The 21,954-nt window shown below is 44.9% G+C and overlaps 2 protein-coding genes and 1 long non-coding RNA gene across 4 annotated transcripts in view; 2 read left to right on the forward strand and 1 right to left on the reverse strand.

Moving 5' to 3' along the window:
- The window catches only part of NPR3 (natriuretic peptide receptor 3), an 80,368-nt gene extending 64,945 nt beyond the window's left edge, over positions 1–15,423 (reverse strand). Inside the window, exons 1-2 of one of the 2 annotated variants that reach the window (XM_061393785.1) lie at positions 14,060–15,423; positions 5,678–5,800 (exon numbers count right to left, since the gene is read on the reverse strand). In XM_061393785.1, the coding sequence (XP_061249769.1) occupies positions 5,678–5,800; positions 14,060–14,816 (880 nt within the window). In that variant the 5' untranslated portion in view covers positions 14,817–15,423. The remainder of the gene's footprint in view (positions 1–5,677; positions 5,801–14,059) is intronic. The other variant, XM_061393784.1, reaches the window with a different exon arrangement.
- LOC133233706 (uncharacterized) overlaps positions 14,550–21,954 on the forward strand; it is a 46,116-nt gene continuing 38,711 nt past the window's right edge. Inside the window, exon 1 of the long non-coding RNA XR_009731808.1 lies at positions 14,550–14,633. This is a non-coding gene — a long non-coding RNA (uncharacterized LOC133233706). The remainder of the gene's footprint in view (positions 14,634–21,954) is intronic.
- LOC133233703 (uncharacterized) lies at positions 15,416–16,644 on the forward strand. Its single transcript, XM_061393786.1, has 2 exons — positions 15,416–16,241; positions 16,423–16,644. Exons 1-2 carry the CDS (start codon positions 15,669–15,671, stop codon positions 16,549–16,551), a joined length of 702 nt encoding a protein of 233 aa, XP_061249770.1. The 5' UTR covers positions 15,416–15,668; the 3' UTR covers positions 16,552–16,644.

Genomic DNA, 21,954 nt, shown 5'->3' on the forward strand with positions numbered 1-21,954 from the left:
GAACTGTGGTGTTGGAGAAGACTCTTGAGAGTCCCTTGGACTGCAAGGAGCTCCAACCAGTCCATCCTAAAGGAGATCAGTCCTGGGTGTTCACTGGAAGGACTGATGTTGAAGCTGAAACTCCAATACTTTGGCCACCTGAAGCAAAAAGCTGACTCATTGGAAAAGACCCTGATGCTGGGAAAGATTGAAGGTAGGAAGAGAAGGGGGCAACAGAGGATGAGATGGTTGGATGGTATCACCGACTCAATGGACATGGGTTTGGGTGGACTCCGGCAGATGGTGATGGATACGGAGGCCTGATGTGCTGCAGTTCATGGGGTCGCAAAGAGTCAGACACGACTGAGCAACTGAACTGAGCTAAGGGCAAGAAAACTGTCCCATCTCACTCATGAATATAGATTCAAAACTCCTAAATAAAATACTAAAAACTTAAATCGGCAATACATCTAAAAAAAATCATGCAGACTATGTTTAATTTCAAGAATATTATAATGGCTCAATACTAGTAAATTTATTTAAAAGTATAGGTAAAATGTATTTGATAACATTCATCACTCACTTTCAATTTTTTTAAACCACACTTAATAAACCAAGGAGTATTTTAACATCTACTTCTAATAAGATACTAAAAATTAAGTACCACCATTGTTACACAAAATTATTCTGGAGGCTATTGTCAATGGAGTAAAAAATGAAAAATAATATTCAACTATCAAAATGGACAGCTAGCTATTGCTATTATTTGAAAATGATTTTAAAAACTATTAGAATAGAAGGTTTAATACGTAGAATTTCTGTTTCTATGTAACAACTACAAAATGTAATAGGAAGAGGTCAGGATCATAACAACAATCAGAAAACATAAAATGTCTAAGAATGAACTCAGCAAGAATGATGCGAAATTCAAATAAAGAAAACTGCAAAACTTTGCTATATACATAAAAAGAAATTTTAATAAATAAAATAATTTAAAAGTTAGATGATGCAGAATTGACAGAGATGCAGGAAAACAGACATTCTCATATGTTGTTGCAGAAGTGTAAATTGGCAAACCTTTTAAAGGGACAAGTTGGCAATATCCATCAAAAGGTAAATGCATATAACATTTGACCCAGAAATTCTGCTTCTAGAAGCACGTCTTACAGATTGCACACACATATATATATGAATGTCTGTATGTGTATGGGCTTCCCTGGTAGCTCAGCTGGTAAAGAATCCACATGCAATGCAGGAGACCCTGGTTCAATTCCTGGGTCAGGAAGATCCACTGGAAAAGGGATGGACTACCCACTCCAGTATTCTTGGGCTTCCCTGGTGACTCAGACAATAAAGAATCTGCTTGCGATGCAGGAGACCTGGGTTCGATCTCTTGGTTCGGAAGATCCCCTGGAGGAGGGCATGGCAAACCACTCCAGTTCTCTCGCCTGGAGAATTCCCATGGACAGAGAAGCCTGGCGAGCTATAGTCCATGGGCTTGCAAAGAGTTGAACATGACTGAGCAACTAAGCACAGCACAGCACATGTGTACGCACAAATGCATCCCCACAGCGAGGCAACTCAATATAACATTGCTCTTATAATAAAAATCTGGAAACAACAAAAACACCAAAAACTAAAAGACTGATTAAGATGACATATTAGCATTATAAAATACTATGTAACTATACTTAGATAACGTGATCATTTTATTGAAAAATATTTTCCATAAATTCATATTTTTAATGAAATAGACAAGCTGTACACCTAAATATTATCAGTGTACTTTTATCTGGATAGTAGAGTTGCAGCAACTTATTTTCTTCCCTGTGCTTTTCTACATTTCTCAAAATTTCTGTAATACTCATGTATTGTAATGAGCAGGAAAAAGTAATGCAAGCTTTATCCAGAGATGAAAGAAATTCCAGTACCTAATTTTTTGTGTACTTGCATTCTCATGCACTGTCTCCAAATTCTATGCTTGCAGTAGCCAACTTGCTAAACTCAATAAACTGTTTTCATTTTTCACAAATCTCTACCAGTATCTCAATGAATTCAAAATTGTATTCAATAGTGTAGTTACATTCTGATCTTGGGCTAAGAAGCAAAACTGCCACTCTGCTTATGTAAAGAGACGGGAAAGGACAATGATGAGAGCAAGGAGAGAAAAACTGAGTGTTTATCCTGCAAGCCGCAAGTCTTCAGTTTTATCCATTACAGGGGAAAAAATTACTTTTGCTTCAACAACTTTTCTTTATCCCCATGAGAAGTGTGATTTATTACGTTCATTCACAATGATCTATTGCTTCAGATCAGATCAGATCAGTTCAGATCAGTCGTGTCCACAGATCAGATCAGATCAGTCGCTCAGTCGTGTCCGCAAAGAGTCGGACACGACTGAGTGACTGATCTGATCTGAAGCAATAGATCATTGTGAATGAATATTGAAGCAAAAGTAATTTTTTCCCCTGTAATGGATAAAACTGAAGACTTGAGGCTTGCAGGATAAACACCCAGTTTTGATCTATTGCTTAAGTAATTTAAATGCAGAGTTTCAAAGAATAGCAAGGAGAATAAGAAAGCCTTCCTCAGTGATCAATGCAAAGAAATAGAGGAAAATAACAGAATGGGAAAGACTACAGATCTCTTCAAGAAAATTAGAGATACCAAGGAAGCATTTCATGCAAAGATAGGAACAATAAAGGACAGAAATGGTATGGACCTAACAGAAGCAAAAGATATTAAGAAAAGGTGGCAAGAATACACAGAAGAACTGTACAAAAAAGATCTTCACGACCCAGATAATCATGATGGTGTGATCACTCACCTAGAGCCAGACATCCTGAAATTCGAAGTCAAGTGGGCCTTAGGAAGCATCGCTACAAACAAGGCTAGTGGAGCTGATGGAATTCCAGTTGAGCTCTTTTAAATCCTAAAAGATGATGCTGTGAAAGTGCTACACTCAATCTGCCAGCAAATTTGGAAAACTCAGCAGTGGCCACAGGACTGGAAAAGGTCAGTTTTCATTCCAATCCCAAAGAAAGGCAATGCCAAAGAATGCTCAAACTACCGCACAATTGCACTCATCTCACATGCTAGCAAAGTAATGCTCAAAATTCTCCAAGCCAGGCTTCAACAGTACGTGAACCGTGAACTTCCAGATGTTCAAGTTGGATTTAGAAATGGCAGAGGAATCAGAGATCAAATTGCCAACATCCACTGGATCATAGGAAAAGCAAAAGAGTTTCAGAAAAACATCTACCTCTGCTTTATTGACTATGCCAAAGCCTTTGAGTGTGTGGATCACCACAAACTGTGGAAAATTCTTCAAGAGATAGGAATACCAGACCACCTGACCTGCATTCTGAGAAATCTGTACTTAAGTCAAGAAGCAACAGCTAGAACTGGAGATGGAACAACAGACTGGTTCCAAATTGGGAAAGGAGTGTGTCAAGGCTGTATATTGTCACCCTGTTTATTTAACTTACATGCAGAGTACATCATGAGAAATGCTGGGCTGGAGGAAGAACAAGCCAGAATCAAGATTTCTGGGAGAAATATCAATAACCTCAGATATGCAGATGACACCACCCTTATGGCAGAAAGAGAAGAAGAACTAAAGAGCCTCTTGATGAAAGTGAAAGAGGAGAGTGAAAAATCTGGCTTAAAACTCAACATTCAGAAAACTATGATTATGGCATCTGGTCCCATCACTTCATAGCAAATAGATGGGGAAACAGTGGAAACAGTGTCGGACTTTACATTTTTGGGGCTCCAAAATCACTGCAGATGGTGACTGCAGCCCTGAAATTAAAAGACGCTTACTCCTTGGAAGAAAAGTTATGACCAATCTAGACAGCATATTAAAAAGCAGAAACATTACTTTGCCAACAAAGGTCCATCTAGTCAAAGGTATGGTTTTTCCAACAGTAATGTATGAATGTGAGAGTTGGACTATAAAGAAAGCTGAGTGCCAAAGAATTGATGCTTTTGAGCTGTGGTGCTGGAAAAGACTCTTGAGAGTACCCTGGACTGCAAGGAGATCAAACCAGTCCATCCTAAAGGAAATCAGTCCTGAATATTCAGTGGAAGGACTGATGCTGATGAAGCTGAAACTCTAATACTTTGGCCACCTGATGCGAAGAACTGACTCATTTGAAAAGACCCTGTTGCTGGGAAAGATTGAATGCAGAAGGAGAAGGGGACAACAGAGGATGAGATGGTTGGATGGCATCACCGACTCAATGGACATGGGTTTGGGTAAACTCCAGAAGTTGGTGATGGACCAGGAAGCCTGGCGTGCTGCAGTCCATGGGGTCACAAAGAGTCAGACACGACTGAGTGACTGAACTGACCTGATAGCTTAAGTAAGCCAGTATACCAAAGCAGGAAACTGAGGCACATGCTCTAAGGTTTAGATCCCATCTGACTACACCTCAACTGCAATAGCAGGGAAGTGGAGCTCCATGCAAACATGCCATTTGTGATATACACACTTACAGTTTCCCTGTAACTGCCAGTGTGTGGTACCTGAGAAAATGCTCCATGGCCTTACACTGTTGACTTCAGAGAGAATCCTAATCACACTTGGGAGGAAATGCTGTGACCTGTGATCTTGATGACTTAGACAGCCTCCATCGCAGGTACCTTGGGAACTTCTCCAGACCCATTTTAAGGAATTAAATGCTTTGGATCATATCTGTTAGTGGCCCCTAAACATTTTATAAGAGAAATTTAAGAGAGAGTAATCTGGAAGGGAAGCTGGCGTGCTGTAGTCCATGGGGGCAAAGAGCCAGACAAGACTTAGTGAATGAACAACAACAACGATCTGGAAGGAAGAGGGGTTAGTAGCAGCAACTTCCAAAATATTTTACCTCAGTTTACAGAAATGGTTATTTATTTCTCGTTTCACATTATGGTTCATTACAAATATATGTTTGACATGTATAAATATATCCGCAGAAACATGCAATCACATTACTTAAAAGTTTTGTGAAACCATATGTATGCTATGTGTGACACGCTTTGACATGTTCTGTTATGTTGATGTGTTAGTCTATTCCATGCTTCTAAAATTTCCATCCAAATCTCGATAAAAATATTCCAGCAGTCCACCATGGTAGCAACCCAAAGTTGAAAATGCACTGGGAGGAGTCTTCAGGGCCTGGATTTATGATCATTTAGTCCCATAGACTCATAGGTGGTGCTATTTTTCTGCTCTGAATTCTCAGGGGAGAAAAGCTTGAGAATTTAGGAGAAGTGGGAGTATTCAGAATCACAAATTTCCAAAATCCTATCTATGGAAAGGAAATCAACCATGAATACTCATTGGAAGGACTGATGCTGAAGCTGAAGCTCCAGTAATTTGGCCACCTGATGCAAAGACCCAACTCATCAGAAAAGACCCTGATGCTGGAAGAGATTGAAGGCAGGAGAAGAAGGAGGCAACAGAGGATGAGATGGCTGGATGGCTTCACGGACTCAAAGGACATGAGTTTGAGCAAACTCCAGGAGATACTGAAGGACAGGGAAGCCTGGTGTGCTGCAGTCCATGGGGTCGCAGAGTCAGACACAACTGAGCAACTGAACACCACCACCTATGGAAATCATATCGACTGAAACGAGTTATTGGCCCTGTCTCACAACCCCTTTTTGACAGCCTAGCAGCAGCAGGAGGGGAAACCGGAGGCAGAGTTACCATAGAAGGAGCTGTTGAAGAGCTCGATGTTGAAGAAGGCGTAGTCCCCGCTGGTCATTCCGTGCCTGTGCGCCGCCAGCATGATCCCCCGGATGGTGTCGCTACTCGCACACATGATCACCACTGTGGGGAGGAAAAAATGGATGCGTGAAATGGCCCTGCACAGAGGACAGCATCTGATGTGGACCAGGGCTCTGCTAAGGTCCTACAGAATCCTCACAAATTACTCATGAGTTACAAAGGGCAGAAGAGTAACTTGGCAGTGGAGAAAGCTATCTGTCACCACCACAACCAAGTGATGGATGCCAACGGTACCCACCATGTGAGCAGACTCATGAGCCCCCTGCTGTAACACATCAGGAGCCCCAAACCTCAAAACTGGCCACCTCAATCTAATCAGAGGGAAGCAGCTGCAAACCCAATTTGGGAGACAGTGACTAAAACAGTGAACCTACACCCTTTAAAATGGTCACTTTCATGAAAAACAAAAACGGCCTGAGACGTTCTAGACTAGCAGAGACTCAGGGAAACAGAAAGCTGAATGCACTGTGTGATCCTGGATTGGATCCTGGGCCTTAAAAATAATAATAATAAAAGTTTTTCTATAAAGGGCATTGTTGAGACAACTGGAGAAATTTGAATAAGTCTATAAATTGGATAATAGTATTATGTTTGTGTTAATGTTCTTGCTTTTCATAATTCTACTGTGGTTCTATGAGTGAATGTTCTTCTTCTTGGGAAGTGCACACTTCAATTTTTAGGGGTACAAAAGCATGATGACTGTACTTACCCTCAAATAGTTCATAAAAAGATAGCAATATTTGTGCATATATATGTACATGAGTATATATTTGGAAGGGGTAGGGGAGGGAAGGGAGAGATTTGGAATGACAAAGCATAGTGGCAGAACATTTACCACTAGTGAAAATCTGGGTGAAGGCAAGCCAGAGGTGCTTTATACTTTCCTACATCCTTTCCAAAAACACAAGATTATTTCAAAATAAATCTTTTTAAAATACTTCAAGTAAATTCCCAGATTGGCCCAATATAAGATAGTGAGACATGTCAACTGCTTTTTATACCTTACTAGCATAGTGGAGCGGAGAAGGCAATGGCAACCCACTCCAGTACTCTTGCCTGGAAAATCCCATGGACGGAGGAGCCTGGTGGGCTGCAGTCCATGGGGTCACTACTAGTCGGACACGACTGAGCGACTTCACTTTCACTTTTCACTTTCATGCATTGGAGAAGGAAATGGCAACCCACTCAGTGTTCTTGCCTGGAGAATCCCAGGGACGGGGGAGCCTGGTGGGCTTCTGTCTATGGGGTCGCACGGAGTCGGACACGACTGAAGCAACTTAGCAGCAGCAGAAGCAGCAGCATAGTGGTGCTAGTGGTAAAGAACCTGCCTGCCAATGCAGGAGGCATAAGAGAGACGCAGGTTCGATCCCTGGGTCTGGAAGATCCCCTGGAGGAGGGTATGGCAATCCACTCCAATATTCTTGCCTGAGAATCCCATGGACAGAGGAGCCTGGTGGGCTACAGTCCATGGGGTGGCAAAGAGTCGGCCACGACTGAAGAAACTTTAGCACAGCATAGCAAATACATTTTCCTCAGAAAACAACTCGAAGGGTTTTCATTTGGCAAATCAGAGGATGCAGCAGGTGGGACAGGCTTTCTGATGTTTGAGAACACTTTTTTTAAAGCTGTCTCAACACATAGAGGAAATAGTTACCAAGATTCCAGGTCCCTTCCCACACGCTCTCGGTTCACATCCACACTGTCAGAGCCGAGAGGCTTTAAGCAGCTGCAGAATACTGTTCCCTGTCACGTAACAACTACAAGGGATGAAAGGGAAGAGAGACCTGGCCTTCATCCACTTATTTGGATCACTGTCGACGGCCCCTGACCCCCATGACAGCACCCGCTGTGCTTTTCTGCACAGACAGAGGAGAGGAGAGGCCTGGGTGCCATAACCGCATTATCACCACACGCGCCGGCCCCGTGCCGTGTGTTTGTTCTTTGTAAAAGCACGGGTGAGGAATGATGCAGAACAAACTTCAGGCTGTGCCAAAGCCGCCTTGGCAACCTGCGCCAAGGGCCAGGCGCTTGCTGACATTTCGTTTACTGCATAGGTTAATTCAGAGTGTTTGGTCATGACTCTGACATTTCTTACGACATAACAGCTCAGAGTACAGGCTGAAAGCTCTGCAGAGCAAGTTTTTAAAACCATACCAAACTTCTTAAGATGTCTAACTGCGGGAGTAAGTGCTGTTTGTGCCTGGAAATATAGTTATATATCTAGAATAAATAGTCGAATTCCAAGATGTATCAGTAACAAAGTTTTTGAAGAAATTTCTCATTACTCATTGTGACCTAAATGTTTGTTCTGCTCTCATTCGATTCTAGTCCCTTAAATGATAAGAACCTATGCATGTGCGTGAGCTATGTCACTTCAATCAAGCCTGACTCTTTGTGACCCCCATGGACTGTAGCCCACCAGGCTTCTCTGTCCAGGGGATTCTCCAGGCAAGAATACTGGAGTGGGTTGCTGTGCCCTCCTTCAGGGGATCTTCCCAATCCAGGGATCGAACCCACTTCTCTTAGTCTCCTTCATTGGCATGCAGGTTCTTTACCACTAGCACCACCAAGGAAGACAAAAGAGCCAAGGTGTCCCACAAAACAGCCTGGGCTAAGGCTGGACAAGTGGATCCCAAGAGGCTCCAGGAAGCTCTGGCTGACTGTCCAACTGCAGTCATCATTTTTCTTTCAACTGATCATAGTCAAGAGTCTAGTTCTAGATCACTCCCCAACAGGACTCTGTTAGCACATAAAGTGTAGAGTCATTGTTTGGGGAAAAGAATTCTAATAACCTAACTTAGATATTTTTAGCTAATCTGAAATGAAGATTAATTTCAATGAGGACCAAAATAGTCACAAGTATGTTTGTGTCAATATAGACCTGGAGGTGCCAATTAAGGAGCCAAATTGTAAACAGCAGGATGTTAGTAAGGATGCAAGAAGGATGAGGAGGGTCAGCTGAAGGGTCCAGGCATCCAAAGGCATCAGGCCTTGATAACCTGAAGCATCCATGGGAGAGCTACACCTGGCTCAGGTCCGAACAGTCTGTGTCCTCAGGCCGGAGCACATGCTTCCCCAAGCCCTAGATGGGCCGTGCCCTACACTGGCCTGTCACTTCTTTTCTATTTTTACAGCCCTGGCCCATCTCCTCTCTTTCCTCATCACCACCAAGATCAACCCCCTCCAATGGGCACATTCTTTCTTTAAATGTCAGTACCTGTTTAAACTGAGCAAGAGTGACCTGGAGCAGCACTGGGCCGATCTAAACAGTCTGGAATTATTTTAGATCTCAGCCATTTCATGACAAATGAAATGGACATGTGGACAAATGTAGTCCAGCTCTCAAAAGGAAATCCTAACTCCCAACTTCGTGGGCTAGGTATTGTTTTCCTTCCAGAAAAGAAAACCCATAGTGCACACTGTCACCCAGTTTAAGCTGGAGCAAACACTTAAAAACATTGGCCAAGCAGTCAGAACACAGAGTCCTTCTAGATTTGTGGGATGCTCCCCAATCTGTCATGGCTTTTTCATTCATGCCTAATTCAACAGCATGTATTTTTAGCAACACGCCTTTATACAATCTTTTGGAAGGTTTAAAATAGCGTTCACTAAAATAGCTTTCTCTTCTTCTCATGTTTCATCAGTTTACATAATGACTAATTAAACTGCATACTTATAATAAGTACAACTGGTATAAACAGATTTGTGAGAAGTGTGCTGGCAAACCTCAGAAAAGCAAGACTAGCTACCAGCTTTCACCAGCAGCCAAAAAAGTTTATAGAGAAAAGGAGAGCATCAGCTAATCCTGAAAGCTGCTTAAGTGGAGGTCAATTCAGATAATTCCTTCTGTACTTAAATAGATTTAAATTTACGTATTTAAATATATACTTAAGCATATTAAATAAATAAATACTAATTTTGGGGGTCAAATTGTTAAAACTTCTAAAAGAGGAAATGGTGGTGTGAGTCCAAGTTTCCGGATAGGCTTTTGATCATTTTGCTCCATTTTTCCCTCCTTGCTGGAGAACTTGTGGGGTTCCATGTCACCCTCCACTCCCTGATTCCCACAGTGTCTTCTGTAAGTGGCTTCTCCCTATAGCAACACGTTCTTGCAATCACTTGCAAAGACGTGGCTAGAGAAGTCAATTTGGGGACCCCCGAAACAATCCAGGAAGCATATTTGAATGAGGGAGATACCCTTTCACCCATTTCAGCTTTCCATCTGGAGCAATCTCTAAGAGAAGGACACTCCTCATCTCCTTGTGTGCCTTCACTTACCCCCCTCTTCCCACCTCCAGAGGGAAAGGAGGGACCTGTCTGATGGCTGAGTCTAGAAGAGAAAACTGGGCATACTGGACTCAGCCCTTTCTTCCTCTTTGAGGTGCATCTGCTTGCAGAGAGCACACATCATGGGTAACTTTCGCCCTGTAGTGAGGTCTGTCCTGGAGTGGGGTGTGCCGTACTAGCTGTGATTTAGAGGATGACCCAGCCGAATTCATGGGGAAAATAATAGCAGGCAGGCCCTTTTTGGTAACTGATCTAAATCCATGTTCTGCAATAGGTTTTTTATCAATAATAAAAATGATATTTTCATATTCTCCAACTGATGCCTACATCCATCTTCTACTTAATTCTAAACTTAGAAGGGAAAAGAGATGTTTTTCCATGGAAGCAAAGCAAGATATGCCATGTGCTGCAAATTGAAAATATGACAGGAGAAATTTAAAACTAAAACTCAACAGTATTTGGGAGCATCCAAAGAAATAACTAAGTAAGAGGAACTTTTTTTAAATGACAGGTGGTAAATACAAGAAAAGGGATAACAAAAACAGAGTCTTGAATCAGAAAGTCTAACATCTTTGGTTAAAAACTCTGACCAAATGCTCGGTCATTTACCCCAGCCTATTCTAAAAATAAATCACTCTTGTATTGATTAAATGCTTTTATCACCATAGCTGTTATACAGGCCAAGAATAATGACATATTAATAACCAAAAAAGATAGAACTACAGTTCTTCATACAAAAATGTTGTGTGCACAATAATTCTGGTTCTGCATCTTATGATATGTATGACAAAGCAACTGCTCACTTTTATTGCTTGAAAAAATATTTTTAATGCCTCTTTATAAAAATAAATTTATTATTGAGTGTTAAATATTGAGGGCGTAGTTGACTTTTTAAAAACAATGTATGCTCACATGCATGTATTTTAGTGATATACATTGGCTACGACTCGTGAGAAAAAAATGCTTATTATTGACTTTGATATTAAATCCCTAAGAAGAATAAATAATACCCCTCAGTGTTTAATTCTATAGCACACACATAGCCAAATTAAAATTTAGTCATATTATTGAAATGGTGGCATTATTAGTTTAACCCTTTAAGAGATTAAAACTTTTGTGATCTGATTTTAAAGGTGAACTTCAAGTCCAAAAAAAAAAAAAAAAGTGCTAAAAATGTATCTCCAAAAGAGGGAGGAAAAAGACTCCCTAGTTCTATGATGTTTAATGTGGAATTTTCAAAGACAAAAACCGTTCCATTTTATACTTGAGTTGAGCAGAAATCAGAACCACCAAACACTGGTCTGAACAGGCCTGATTCTCACCCCACCTCTGTTTCACAGAGGAGGAAACTCTGAGAAAGTCAGGAAATGACTAGGGCAGGCCCTGCAGCAGTTGAGTGCAGCCGCCAGATCCAAAGGGTCTGCTTCTCACCTCTGGGTTCTCTTCCCACGGTGCGGTCTCACTTTGTGGGAAAGGATATTATCTCTGTAGATATGCCCTGACTGGGGATTCTCTGGCAGTTGGGTGGTAAAGAATCTGCCTGCCAAGCAGGAGACTTGGGTTCGATCTCTGGGTCAGGAAGATCCCCTGGAGAAGGAAATGTCAACCCACTCCATTATTCTTTCCTGGAGAATCCCATTGACAGAGGAGCCTAGTGGGCTGCACACAGTCCATGGGAACGCAGAGTCAGACACAACTTAACAACAGACTACCCTGGCTACCCCCGTTATAACTGGAGTCTGATAGCAGCCCCAGCTCCCTGGCCAGTGAATGCCTGAGGCAGGCTAAGAGCTCTGAAAATTCAAACTCTACTCAGTCATTGTATTGGGCCCCTATTTAACCCATTAACCACTTTTGGTGAAGTAAAGGTGATCAGTAAAACTTAAGAGACCCCCAGAGACAGCTGTTACCAAACATCTTTCTGTCTTGAGTGTAGGGAATTTCTGCTGAGGGAGGAGGGCTTAAGGGGAGAAATTATTTTCATTTTTTATTTCTGAACATCTGCCAAGTCACTGTCAGAAATATTTTTTAGAGTAAAAATGGTAACTTTATCACCTGCAAAACATACGGGTCAGCCAAGCAAACTGTGACCACTAAATTCAAACTTTGAAGAAAAAAAGTAAAGAAACTTGGGAACATCTGCTTTTTGGAATTGAAAAAATAGCCGCCGCAGACTGTAGCCCAAGCTCTTCGAAGCCCTCTAGCCCCACCCCTCCCTACCCCCTGGCTCAGCCACACACCATGTGAGGCCGAGGGGTTCCCGGTGGCCTCGATATGCCCTCATCCGGGCTGACCTCGACCACGAATCCCAGGCCACGTGCGCAGGGAGTCACGGCGGGCACTAAGACCTTCAGGGCGGTGGCAGCACAAACACGTTGGCCAACCGCGGTTCTTGCCGGTAGGGGGACACACCCCCATCCCCAGCCCAAGCTGGGAAGTCTAGCTCCAAGCCCTTGAGAGCCGAGAGCTGAAGAACGCTTTTCGGGGTCTGCAGTGACCTGGGGACTGAGAACAGGAAAGAAGTAGATGTGATTTTCTCGGCCCGGCGTGGCGAATCCGCCGCCCTTGGATACAAGTGCCCTTTTTCATAATCAGCAAAGCCGGCGCCCTGCCTGCTTGGCTGGCAGGAACTCGGCGCAGACAGCCTGGAGTACGAACGCTCAAAACTTGGCCATGCCTCCCCTCTGTCAACACCTCGCGCCTCTTCACTCTAAAGAGTGAGGTTCACTCCGAGTGCGGGGTAGCCAAATTGGGAAGGGGATGGCCGCAGGGCCCTCTTCCGCGGCGTCTTTACCCTCTCTCACCTGTTCCCGAGACCCCTTGCCTCCGGTTGCGCTGATCCCATGGCCAGCGCCCAGGTGACCAGCCGTGCCAAGTCGTAGGCTAGCCCTGCGCCTGGCTCTGCCCCTCTCCCCTTCCGTCTCCCCGCGTGGGTAGTGGGGAGCTTTACTGGGATTGCGCCACTGACAATCCAGGCGCGTGAGCGCTGAGCGGGAGCCGGCGGGATCCCGCGAGCGAGCGTTTGCACCCCAACCCTGACACTGGTAAGGAGGGAACTGCGCTATGCTGGGTTCTCCGCCCGCCTTCGCACAGATCTACTGGGCAGTAAAATGAGCCGCATTGGGGGCTTCTGCGATTCTGTATCCGTGACCACCAACTTCTCCTCCCATCCCCTAGAACCACAGCCACTATCCTCAACCTTGAGCTCCAAACCCCCACAGACCCACAGAGAAAACTAGAGAGGGAAAGGAGGTCCAGTGCCCGCTTCTCCAGCGCGCGCGCTCTCCCAAAGCCTAGCTGCTGGCGCACTGGAGACCACGACGCTGAACGCGCAGGGGGCAATGGGTGTCACCAGGGTCCAGACACTGCAAGGCATTTTTTATGGAAACCACAGAAGCCCGTTTATACGGGGCTGGAGGGGCCATGGAAGGAATGAGAAGGCCGATACAATGAGTCTTTAAAAGAAAGCTGAGGTCTGTGGAAGGAGCAGCAAGGGAAATCCGGAGACCGGAGCTGACCATGAGGCGGCGCGCGGGCTGTGGAACTCAGTGTACGCTTCCTCGCTAGGAGCCGGCGCACGTCGGAAAAGGACCCGGTAACAAGTTCTTTGGCCCTTGTCACGCTTTGAGACTGTAGTTGGAGGCGGGTTCCCACAGTGAGCCCCTAACTCGGCGCCGGACACAGAAGAACGAGAAAGAAAAAACCCAAGAGGTTTGACAGCACCTGTTGGACCAGGGCACGAGCCCGGGAAGTCTGCCTGCTCACATGCCCCACCCACAGGCTTCATCACTTCCCCAGGACCCTCTACGTACACCCCACCATAACCATGGGTATGGTCGAAGGTCGTCGCAGCCAGACTACGCACACTCGGGCGAGTCCCGGTGGGCGCTCCCTACCCTGATCCTCAGTGCAGCAGGGAGTAGTGGGGTCTCCAGGGGAGCCAACAGGCATGTAGGGAGAGCCTCGGAAAGGGGCTGGGTTAGGGCCCGGGACCCGGGGCGCACTGCTGCTCACCTCGCTCACTGGCCTGGATGTGGCGCACGATGTCCTCCAGATCCAAGTCTTTGGTCTCATCGAAATTGTAGGCGGACGTGTGCAAGCCTTCCTCCTGGAAGACCTCATGGACCCCCTCGAGGGTGAAGAAGCAGTTCCGCTCCAGCTTGTCGTCGCTGTAGACCAGCACGGCGCGGCTCCACTGGTGGTGGCGGAACAGGGCGAGCATCATCTCGCCCATCTTGGCGTACGAGGGTGCCACGCGCGTAAGGTGCGAGTACTCCGTGTCCTTATGCTGGAAGCCGGCTGCCAGGGCCCCGGCAGACAGCATGGGGAGGTCCCAGTGCGACGCTAGCCGAGCCACCGGCGCCGCCGCGTACTCGCACACCGGCCCCAGGATGAGATCCGGCTTGGCTCCCCGCGCCGCCGCCACGCGGTCCACCAGGCTGAAGAGTGCGCGGTTGCCGCAGTCCGAGTCTTCGTAGGCCACCTGGAAGCGAGTGCCGGCTGGCAGGAGCCGCCGCCCGGTCGCGTTGCCCTCCACGCTGCGCAGCGCGTACTCTATGGCCGGTCGCACCCGAGCAAGGGAGAACAGGTAAGAGTCGTCCTGGGGCAACAGCACCAGAACCTCGATCTTCTGCGGCGGCAGTGCCTCTCTCTCCCGGCGCCCGCGGCCCGGGCCCGCGCCCCCGCTGCCACCGCCGCCAGTGCAGTCGGCCAGTAACGCCCAACCGAGCAGGACGCACGCGGAGAAAGTGAGCACCAGTAGGGACGGCATCGTGCCGCAGGAAAGCGCCTGCCCTCGCTGCGGACTCGCCCTCTGCCCCCCACCCACCCTACCTCTTAACTCCCCACTCCTCTCCGAGGTTCCTGCGCCCCCTTGGGCGCTCTAAGAAAAAATAAAAGAATACCCCCTTCACTAACTCGCCAAAAGAGAGGAAGAGTCCTCCTTTGCAATGCCACTCGTTTAAAAAAAAAAGAAAAGAAAAGAAAAAGAAAGAAGACAGAAAGAAAAAGAAAAAGTTAACTGGGTGTAAACCTGTACTCCTATAGTATATTTATATATATACTTTTTATAAATACATAGATTAGCCCTCCCTTGATATATACTATTTTGCTTAGAGGTGGCTTCTTATATGGGCGTTGCTAAGGTTGCTTTGGAAAGAGCATTTGTAAAAGAAGAAAAAGTTAGACTTGTCCAAGTGCTTGTAATTGACGGTGCATCTCCCTCGCGTTTGATCTCATTGATTCGCGCCGGTTCCCGGATCCATAACCCGCGTTTAAATAGCGTGGCAGCGGCGGAGCGTGTTACCACACAAGGCGCGCAGAGGCCGGGCTGGTATTTCCAGCGGGTGGGGAGGGTGGGGGTGGGGAGCAGTGGGGGCTGGGCTAGGGGAGTCTCTTATTAACATTCTTACATCAGGACTCCTCCTCCCCGCACCCCTACTCTTCCCACCCCTTCCCTGTCCCTCACTCCCACTCCCCGCCAGTCCTTTTGCGTTTTCCTTAAAGCCGCAATCGCTCACTTCTACAGCCGCGGAAGCCCCCACAAAGCTACACCGCCACCAGGGTCCCCGCCTCTCCCTGGCCCGGCACGCGGCAGCTCTGTCTCCAGCTCCGGGCTTTAAAAATGGAAATGTGTTTGAAAGTAAAGAAACACGCGCAGACACACACACACACACACACACGCCTTGCAAAAAAAAAAAAAAACAGGATTAAGGGAAAGGGATGGCCCCAGAAATTGGTGGTTTGGTTGACAAACAAACAAACAAACACCCTAGGTCCCGTTTGCTCTCACCTCTCTCTCACTCCAGCCACAATCTCTCCAGACGCGCCTACTTGGGACGGGCTCTCGACCTTCGCGGTCCCCTGGCGCAAGGTCAGGAAACAGGGACCAAGGTCCGGGGCAGACGGCTGGGTCGAGGGCCTGGAACGCCTAGCTGCCGGGCGTCCTCGCCCCACTTCTTCCCCCGCTCCCCACCCTTGGCGGCCACCTCCCCGCGAGCCCCGCGGGTTCCCGCCGGAGTCGCCGTGCCGCGCGGGATCCAGTGTCCCAGCGCACCCACATCTCCCGCGGCGCGCAGCGAGCAGAAAAGCGAAACTTGTTGCTTCCAAAGGGAAAAACGGTTCTTCTGAAGGTAGCAGAAAGCTTGAAAAGCATCTCCAAGGCGTCCTCTGGGCTTTATGTGCTAAGCTAAGCCAGGTAACTAAATAAAGAGACCTTCTCCCTAAAGCTTCACCCCTGAGGGTCCCCCGGGTGCAGGCGCGTCATCAGCGGCCATCCGTGCGCTCGGAAATCCCAACGCTTCTCCCCGGTGCTCCGGATCCTGCAATGCGGAGGAAGGACCTGCGGCCAAGACTCAGTCGCTTGTCACTTGTCACAGGCAGGCACAGCAGCGGGGGAAACGAGGATGGACACGGTCGTGGAGAAGTTGGTGGCCGGAGGAGCTTCCCCAGGGTCCGCCGAGCTGCAGGGCAGGTTCAAAGGGAACTTGACCCTTCGATCGTGGTAACGCGCCGAGGTCATTTGCAGTATGAACGTGCTATATTCGATTGGTGAATTCTGATATTTAAGTCCCACAAATTAAAATAAATTAGAAAATGTTTTCAAAGGTCTTTCATTTGACTGGGCATCCGTGTCCACAAATTTCTATTCGTCTTAGACCAACGCCCTCTTTCGGCAGAAACTTGTAGCCGACTTGTATCCCCGATGCCATCATCCCGAGTTCGCTTTTTTGGTCTTTTTTTTTTTTTTTAGTTTTGTTGAAAGCCGAGGCCTCAAAGAGCAATCGCTCTCTTTTATGAGGATGAAAAAGGTAAATTGGGGCTTCCGGAGATGTTACAACTTGAGGCATCAGCGCTCATCAGCCTCACCAGCACCCTCCTTATCGCTCTTTCTGGCACCATAAATATAATGATGAGTAACGTTTCACCCTGCAGGGCTTTTAGATTTTGCACTGCGATCCCTGAATCTTCAAGTAGGATCTTCTAACTCCTGTGAAAACTTTCATTTATCTTATTAGAGCTGCTAACCGGCAATAAACGAGGCATCCGTATACAATTTAATTCCACAAAAAAAACGTAGTTTTCACACACTGGAAATTAAGATTTAGGGCTTTTCACAGTGATTAAAAAAAAAAAAATCCCCCCTGAACTCCTAGGAAGGAAAGAGAGAGAAAGAAGAAAGAAGGAACGGAGGGAAGGAAGGGAGAGAGGGAGAGAGAGAGGCTAAATCCCGAATTCCAAGGGTCTTAATAGATTTCGAAACTGGTTGCCAGGAGACGTGGAGGAACCAGGGTTTGCTATTACTGTTCGCTCTGCTCTGTGTCTGGGGAACACTGGCCAATGGCGATTTGATGCTGCGCATGGTGTAGCATAGCTTAGTCGGAAGGGCTGGGGTGACCCCGGGCAAGAACGCCTCTCCCCCTGCAGGCGCTGCCCATTCGCGCCAAGGGTCACGGGCAGGGCAATGCCTTTACGGTGGAGTGAGTATCACAGCCTCTGAGTGGCCTTTGCATCAGAGTTCTCAGCTTCCAGTTTGTCATTCAAGAGCCCTGACAAACTAAGCCCTGTAAGGGAAGAGCCCCCAAACTAGGCAGCTGAACCAGAGAATCCAGTGCTCAAAACATCCCTTACATTTTTCCATTGAGCAGAAATTAGGATGTCTTTATTGAGGTATAATTGACATATGACATTATATTAACCTCAGGGATATAACGCAATGATTTGATATTTGTATATACTATGAAATCATCTCCACAACTCTAGTTGACATCATCACCATGTAGTTAGAAAACAAAAATTTTGTGTGATGAGAACTTTAGTATCTGCTCTTCACAACTTTCAAGTATGTCATATAGCGTTACTAGCTGTAGTCACTATGCTGTACAGTACATTGCCATGACTCAATCATTTTATAGAAATTAGGATTTTTTTTTAAGTTTTTCAAATGAAAATAGGCACAAGATTATAGGAAGAACTGCCAAGTAATATAAGTATATGGACTTAACATTATCAGTTTATTCTCTTTCCATCAGACTTACCCTGGCAGCTGAGAGTGTGTGTGAGTATCATGGAGTTCTCCAATCTTATGGCTGGAAAAATTTTCAGTTCAGCTCAGTAGCTCAGTTGTGTCCGACTCTTTGCAACCCCATGAATCGCAGCACGCCAGGCCTCCCTGTCCATCACCAACTCCCGGAGTCCACTCAAATTCATGTCCATCAAGTCCATAATGCCATCCAGCCATCTCATCCTCTGTCGTCCCCTTCTCCTCCTGCCCCCAATCCCTCCCAGCATCAGAGTCTTTTCCAATGAGTCAACTCTTCGCATAAGGTGGCCAATGTATTGGAGTTTCAGCTTTAGCATCAGCCCTTCCAATGAACACCCAGGACTGATATCCTTTAGAATGGACTGGTTGGATCTCCTTAGAAGTCACCTAACCTGAGACATTTTGCTCTCTACGTGAGGAATCTAGGCCAAATAATATAAATGTCATACTTATATGCCTCTTCACCCCCTGGAAGATAATTTTTAATGGCACTGAATTAGAAATGAATATTTATTACAGCATGTAAAAAAGGGTTGGGAACAAAGCTTAATGCCATTTAAGAGTAACACATTTTATATCAAAAATTTATTTTATATGTTGCTATTTTGAAAACTTGCAGCATAGTAAGAAAGATACTAATAGATTGTAGTCTAATTTTTGCAGCATCATGATCATAAAGATGAATCAAACCATGTAGGTAGGAAAAAAGAAAAAAGGAGTAACTCATGCCTTGGACTCGATTTTTAAACATTATTCTCTTCAGTTCTGTAAAACACTGAAATGGGAGGCAAGAGTGGGAGAGAGAAGCACTTCTTTTAACGTTCAAAAGATTACTAACCTTTTCACTCAATGCATTCTTTCTGACTACAATTCCAAATGAAAACAAAAGAAAGTTACAGGGAAATGCTGCAAAATAAAATTAGCCAAATGAAAAGCAATGTTAGCCCTAAATGTGATATTATAGAAACCAACACACTTTTAATAAGATTTAGATCTCTTGTCATCAATATCTATAAATCTTGTTGTTTAACTTTATTATTAAAATCAAGTGGCAAGTTTTCTATGAAGTATTCAGCTGTTTTTTTCCATCTGTGAAATGAAATCATGTCTCTATGGCATTACTCTGCCAACAGGAAAAACAACATTCTATAGGGAACCTCAACCAGCCATTGTTTGAAATATACATGCCATCAGAACGAAGTTTTCTCCACCAGTTGTCACAGTCTGTACCATCTCCCTCAGAAGCCTGGCTGCAATTTCTAAAGTGACTTTCAAAATGACTCTCCTTTTCCTTGTTAAGCCAGCCCTGAAGTCATATTGAAGAATAATGCTATGAAGCCTGTAGCCCACAAAGAAAGTATCTTATGGGAACAGAATTGTTGAAAACACACTTCCCCCTAGAGGCAGAAAACATGAAAGAATATTACATGTAATTCAAGAAGATTTCTGTAATTCAATGAGTGCTGAGATTTTGTTTTTAACATACAGTTGATTCTTTAGAGAGAGAGAGATGGGAAGAAAATCAATAAATGGCCAAAAAATTAAATTGAAAACTTACCTCTAGGTTTTAGCTTTCCTTAGCAGAGACTTTGTTAATTTATCTCTTCCCTTCTTTTATACAAATCTACAGTTTTTTTTCCCAGCACTATAATAATAGCAATTACATATATTTATTTAAATTTAAACTTATGATTTAATTTCATCAGAAAATGCAGTTAAGTGTGGTCTCGAAGGACCCTTTTGAAAATGCAGCTCCAGTAGATTTAGCTCCTTATTGCCAGATTTGTTTCTGTATTACAATGTATTTGTAACTGTCCTCCTCACTTTCCATCAACCGCAATCTCTCTTCATTTCTTTGGAAATCTTCTGAGATAGAATGACATTAGAAACATTTCTGAAAAATGTAGAACTCAAATGTGATTTAGTCTGAATTTCTGGCATGAGGTTTTCTGGGACTGGCAAGCTACATCAAGAATTCTCACCATTGATTTATATACCAGTTATTTAATATAAATCATGAGATTCACAAAGATAAGTGTATGTGCCTCAACTCCATCCATGCCAATTCTGACTCCATTTAATTGGTTTACATAGTTGTACATGGCGTTATGTCAAAAAGGACTTAAGAAGGCATGTAAAAATATGAAACGGGATTTTAGAGAATTTTCCTCAGGGCAAAGTGCATAGTCGTTGCATCCTACTCTCTTTTTTTTCTTAAGGTTTTACTGACTATTCCAAACTTCAGCAACAATCACTTCTCCCATCTGAGTTCCCACAGCATCCTTTGGGGTCGTGATCACATGTGATTTTATTTCCAGAAATTTTATTTTCATTTACAAGGAGCCAGTCTGGGTGGGGATCCAGTTCTCAGGGCAATATCCTGTGGGAATAAAAGGCATTTAGAAGTCTCACAATGTGTCCCAAGGTTATCTCCTCACCTATCTGCACTTTCGGAGAAGGCAATGGCACCCCACTCCAGTACTCTTGCCTGGAAAATCCCAAGGACAGAGGAGCCTGGTAGGCTGCAGTCCATGGGGTCGCTAAGAGTCAGACATGACTGAGCGACTTCACTTTCACTTTTCACTTTCATGCACTGGAGAAGGCAATGGCAACCCACTCCAGTGTTCTTGCCTGGAGAATCCCAGGGACGGGGCAGCCTAGTGGGCTTCCGTCTATGGGGTCGCACAGAGTTGGATACGACTGCAGCGACTTAGCAGTAGCAGCAGCATCTGCCCTTTAGTTTTCCCTTTCCCTCAGTTTTCCCCTCCTAAAATGGAGATAATAATCTTGTCCTGGTGTTGTAGAAAAGCCAGAAAAATAAAAAAAAGATGTGCAGTGCTTTGTGTAAGTAGGAAATTAATAAATAGCAGCTGTTATTACATTCCCTTCAATGCCTGGTGAAGAGCACTATACCAAGTAAGTGTTTGAACGATGTTCCATAAATTCATCATGGAATGAATGAATGAATGAATTCAAAACCCAAAACCAAGATGACTTATGCATACCTTGTTTGGAATTATCTATTGCCTGATCACAACAGACTTTACTTAACGCTCTGTAATAGTGGCCTCTTTGGAGGAACTCTTTTGGCAGATCACTTTGATGTTAGGTTTCCCTGGTGGCTCAAATGGTAAAGAATCTGCCCGCAATGCAGGACACTCAGGTTCAATTCCTGGATGGGAAAGATCCCTTGGAGAAGGGAGTGGCCACCCACTGCAGTATTCTTTCCTGGAGAATTCCATGGACAGAGGAGCCTGGTAGGCTACAGTCCATGGGGTTGCAAAAAGTCAAATATGACTGAATGACTAACACTTGATGTTGGCCCTAGATTCCCAAACTGAGACATTTCCTGGTAAGCTTGAGACAGCAGCTTGTTCAGTGTTCTGTCCTCTACATAGTAGGGCAAAGAGAACAAGAGCTCATATTTGCTACCCCACGGCTGCCCTTCACACGTTTGTTTTTTTTTTAAATAGAATATTATTTATGTATTTATTGTTGTTTAGTTGCTAAATTATTTTTGGCTGTGCTGGATCTTTTTTAAATTTATTTTTTAACTGAAGGTAAATTGCCTTACAATGTTGTGTTGGTTTCTGCCATACAGCAACGTGAATCAGCCACAATTATGTATTATTAAATATAATTATGTTCGCTCCCTCTTGAGCCTGCCTCCCCTCCCCCTACCCTACCCCTCTTGGTCATCACAGAGTGTCAGGCTGGGCTCCCACGCTATACAGCAACTTCCCACCAGCTATCTATTTTACACATGATAGTGTCTGCTGGTCAATGCTACTTTCTCCAGGAAACCCTCCTACATTGTTGGTGGGAATGTAAACCGATACAGCCATCATGGAGAACAGTATGGAGATTC

This window comes from Bos javanicus, chromosome 20 (assembly GCF_032452875.1).
Source record: "Bos javanicus breed banteng chromosome 20, ARS-OSU_banteng_1.0, whole genome shotgun sequence".
NCBI lineage: Eukaryota > Metazoa > Chordata > Mammalia > Artiodactyla > Bovidae > Bos > Bos javanicus.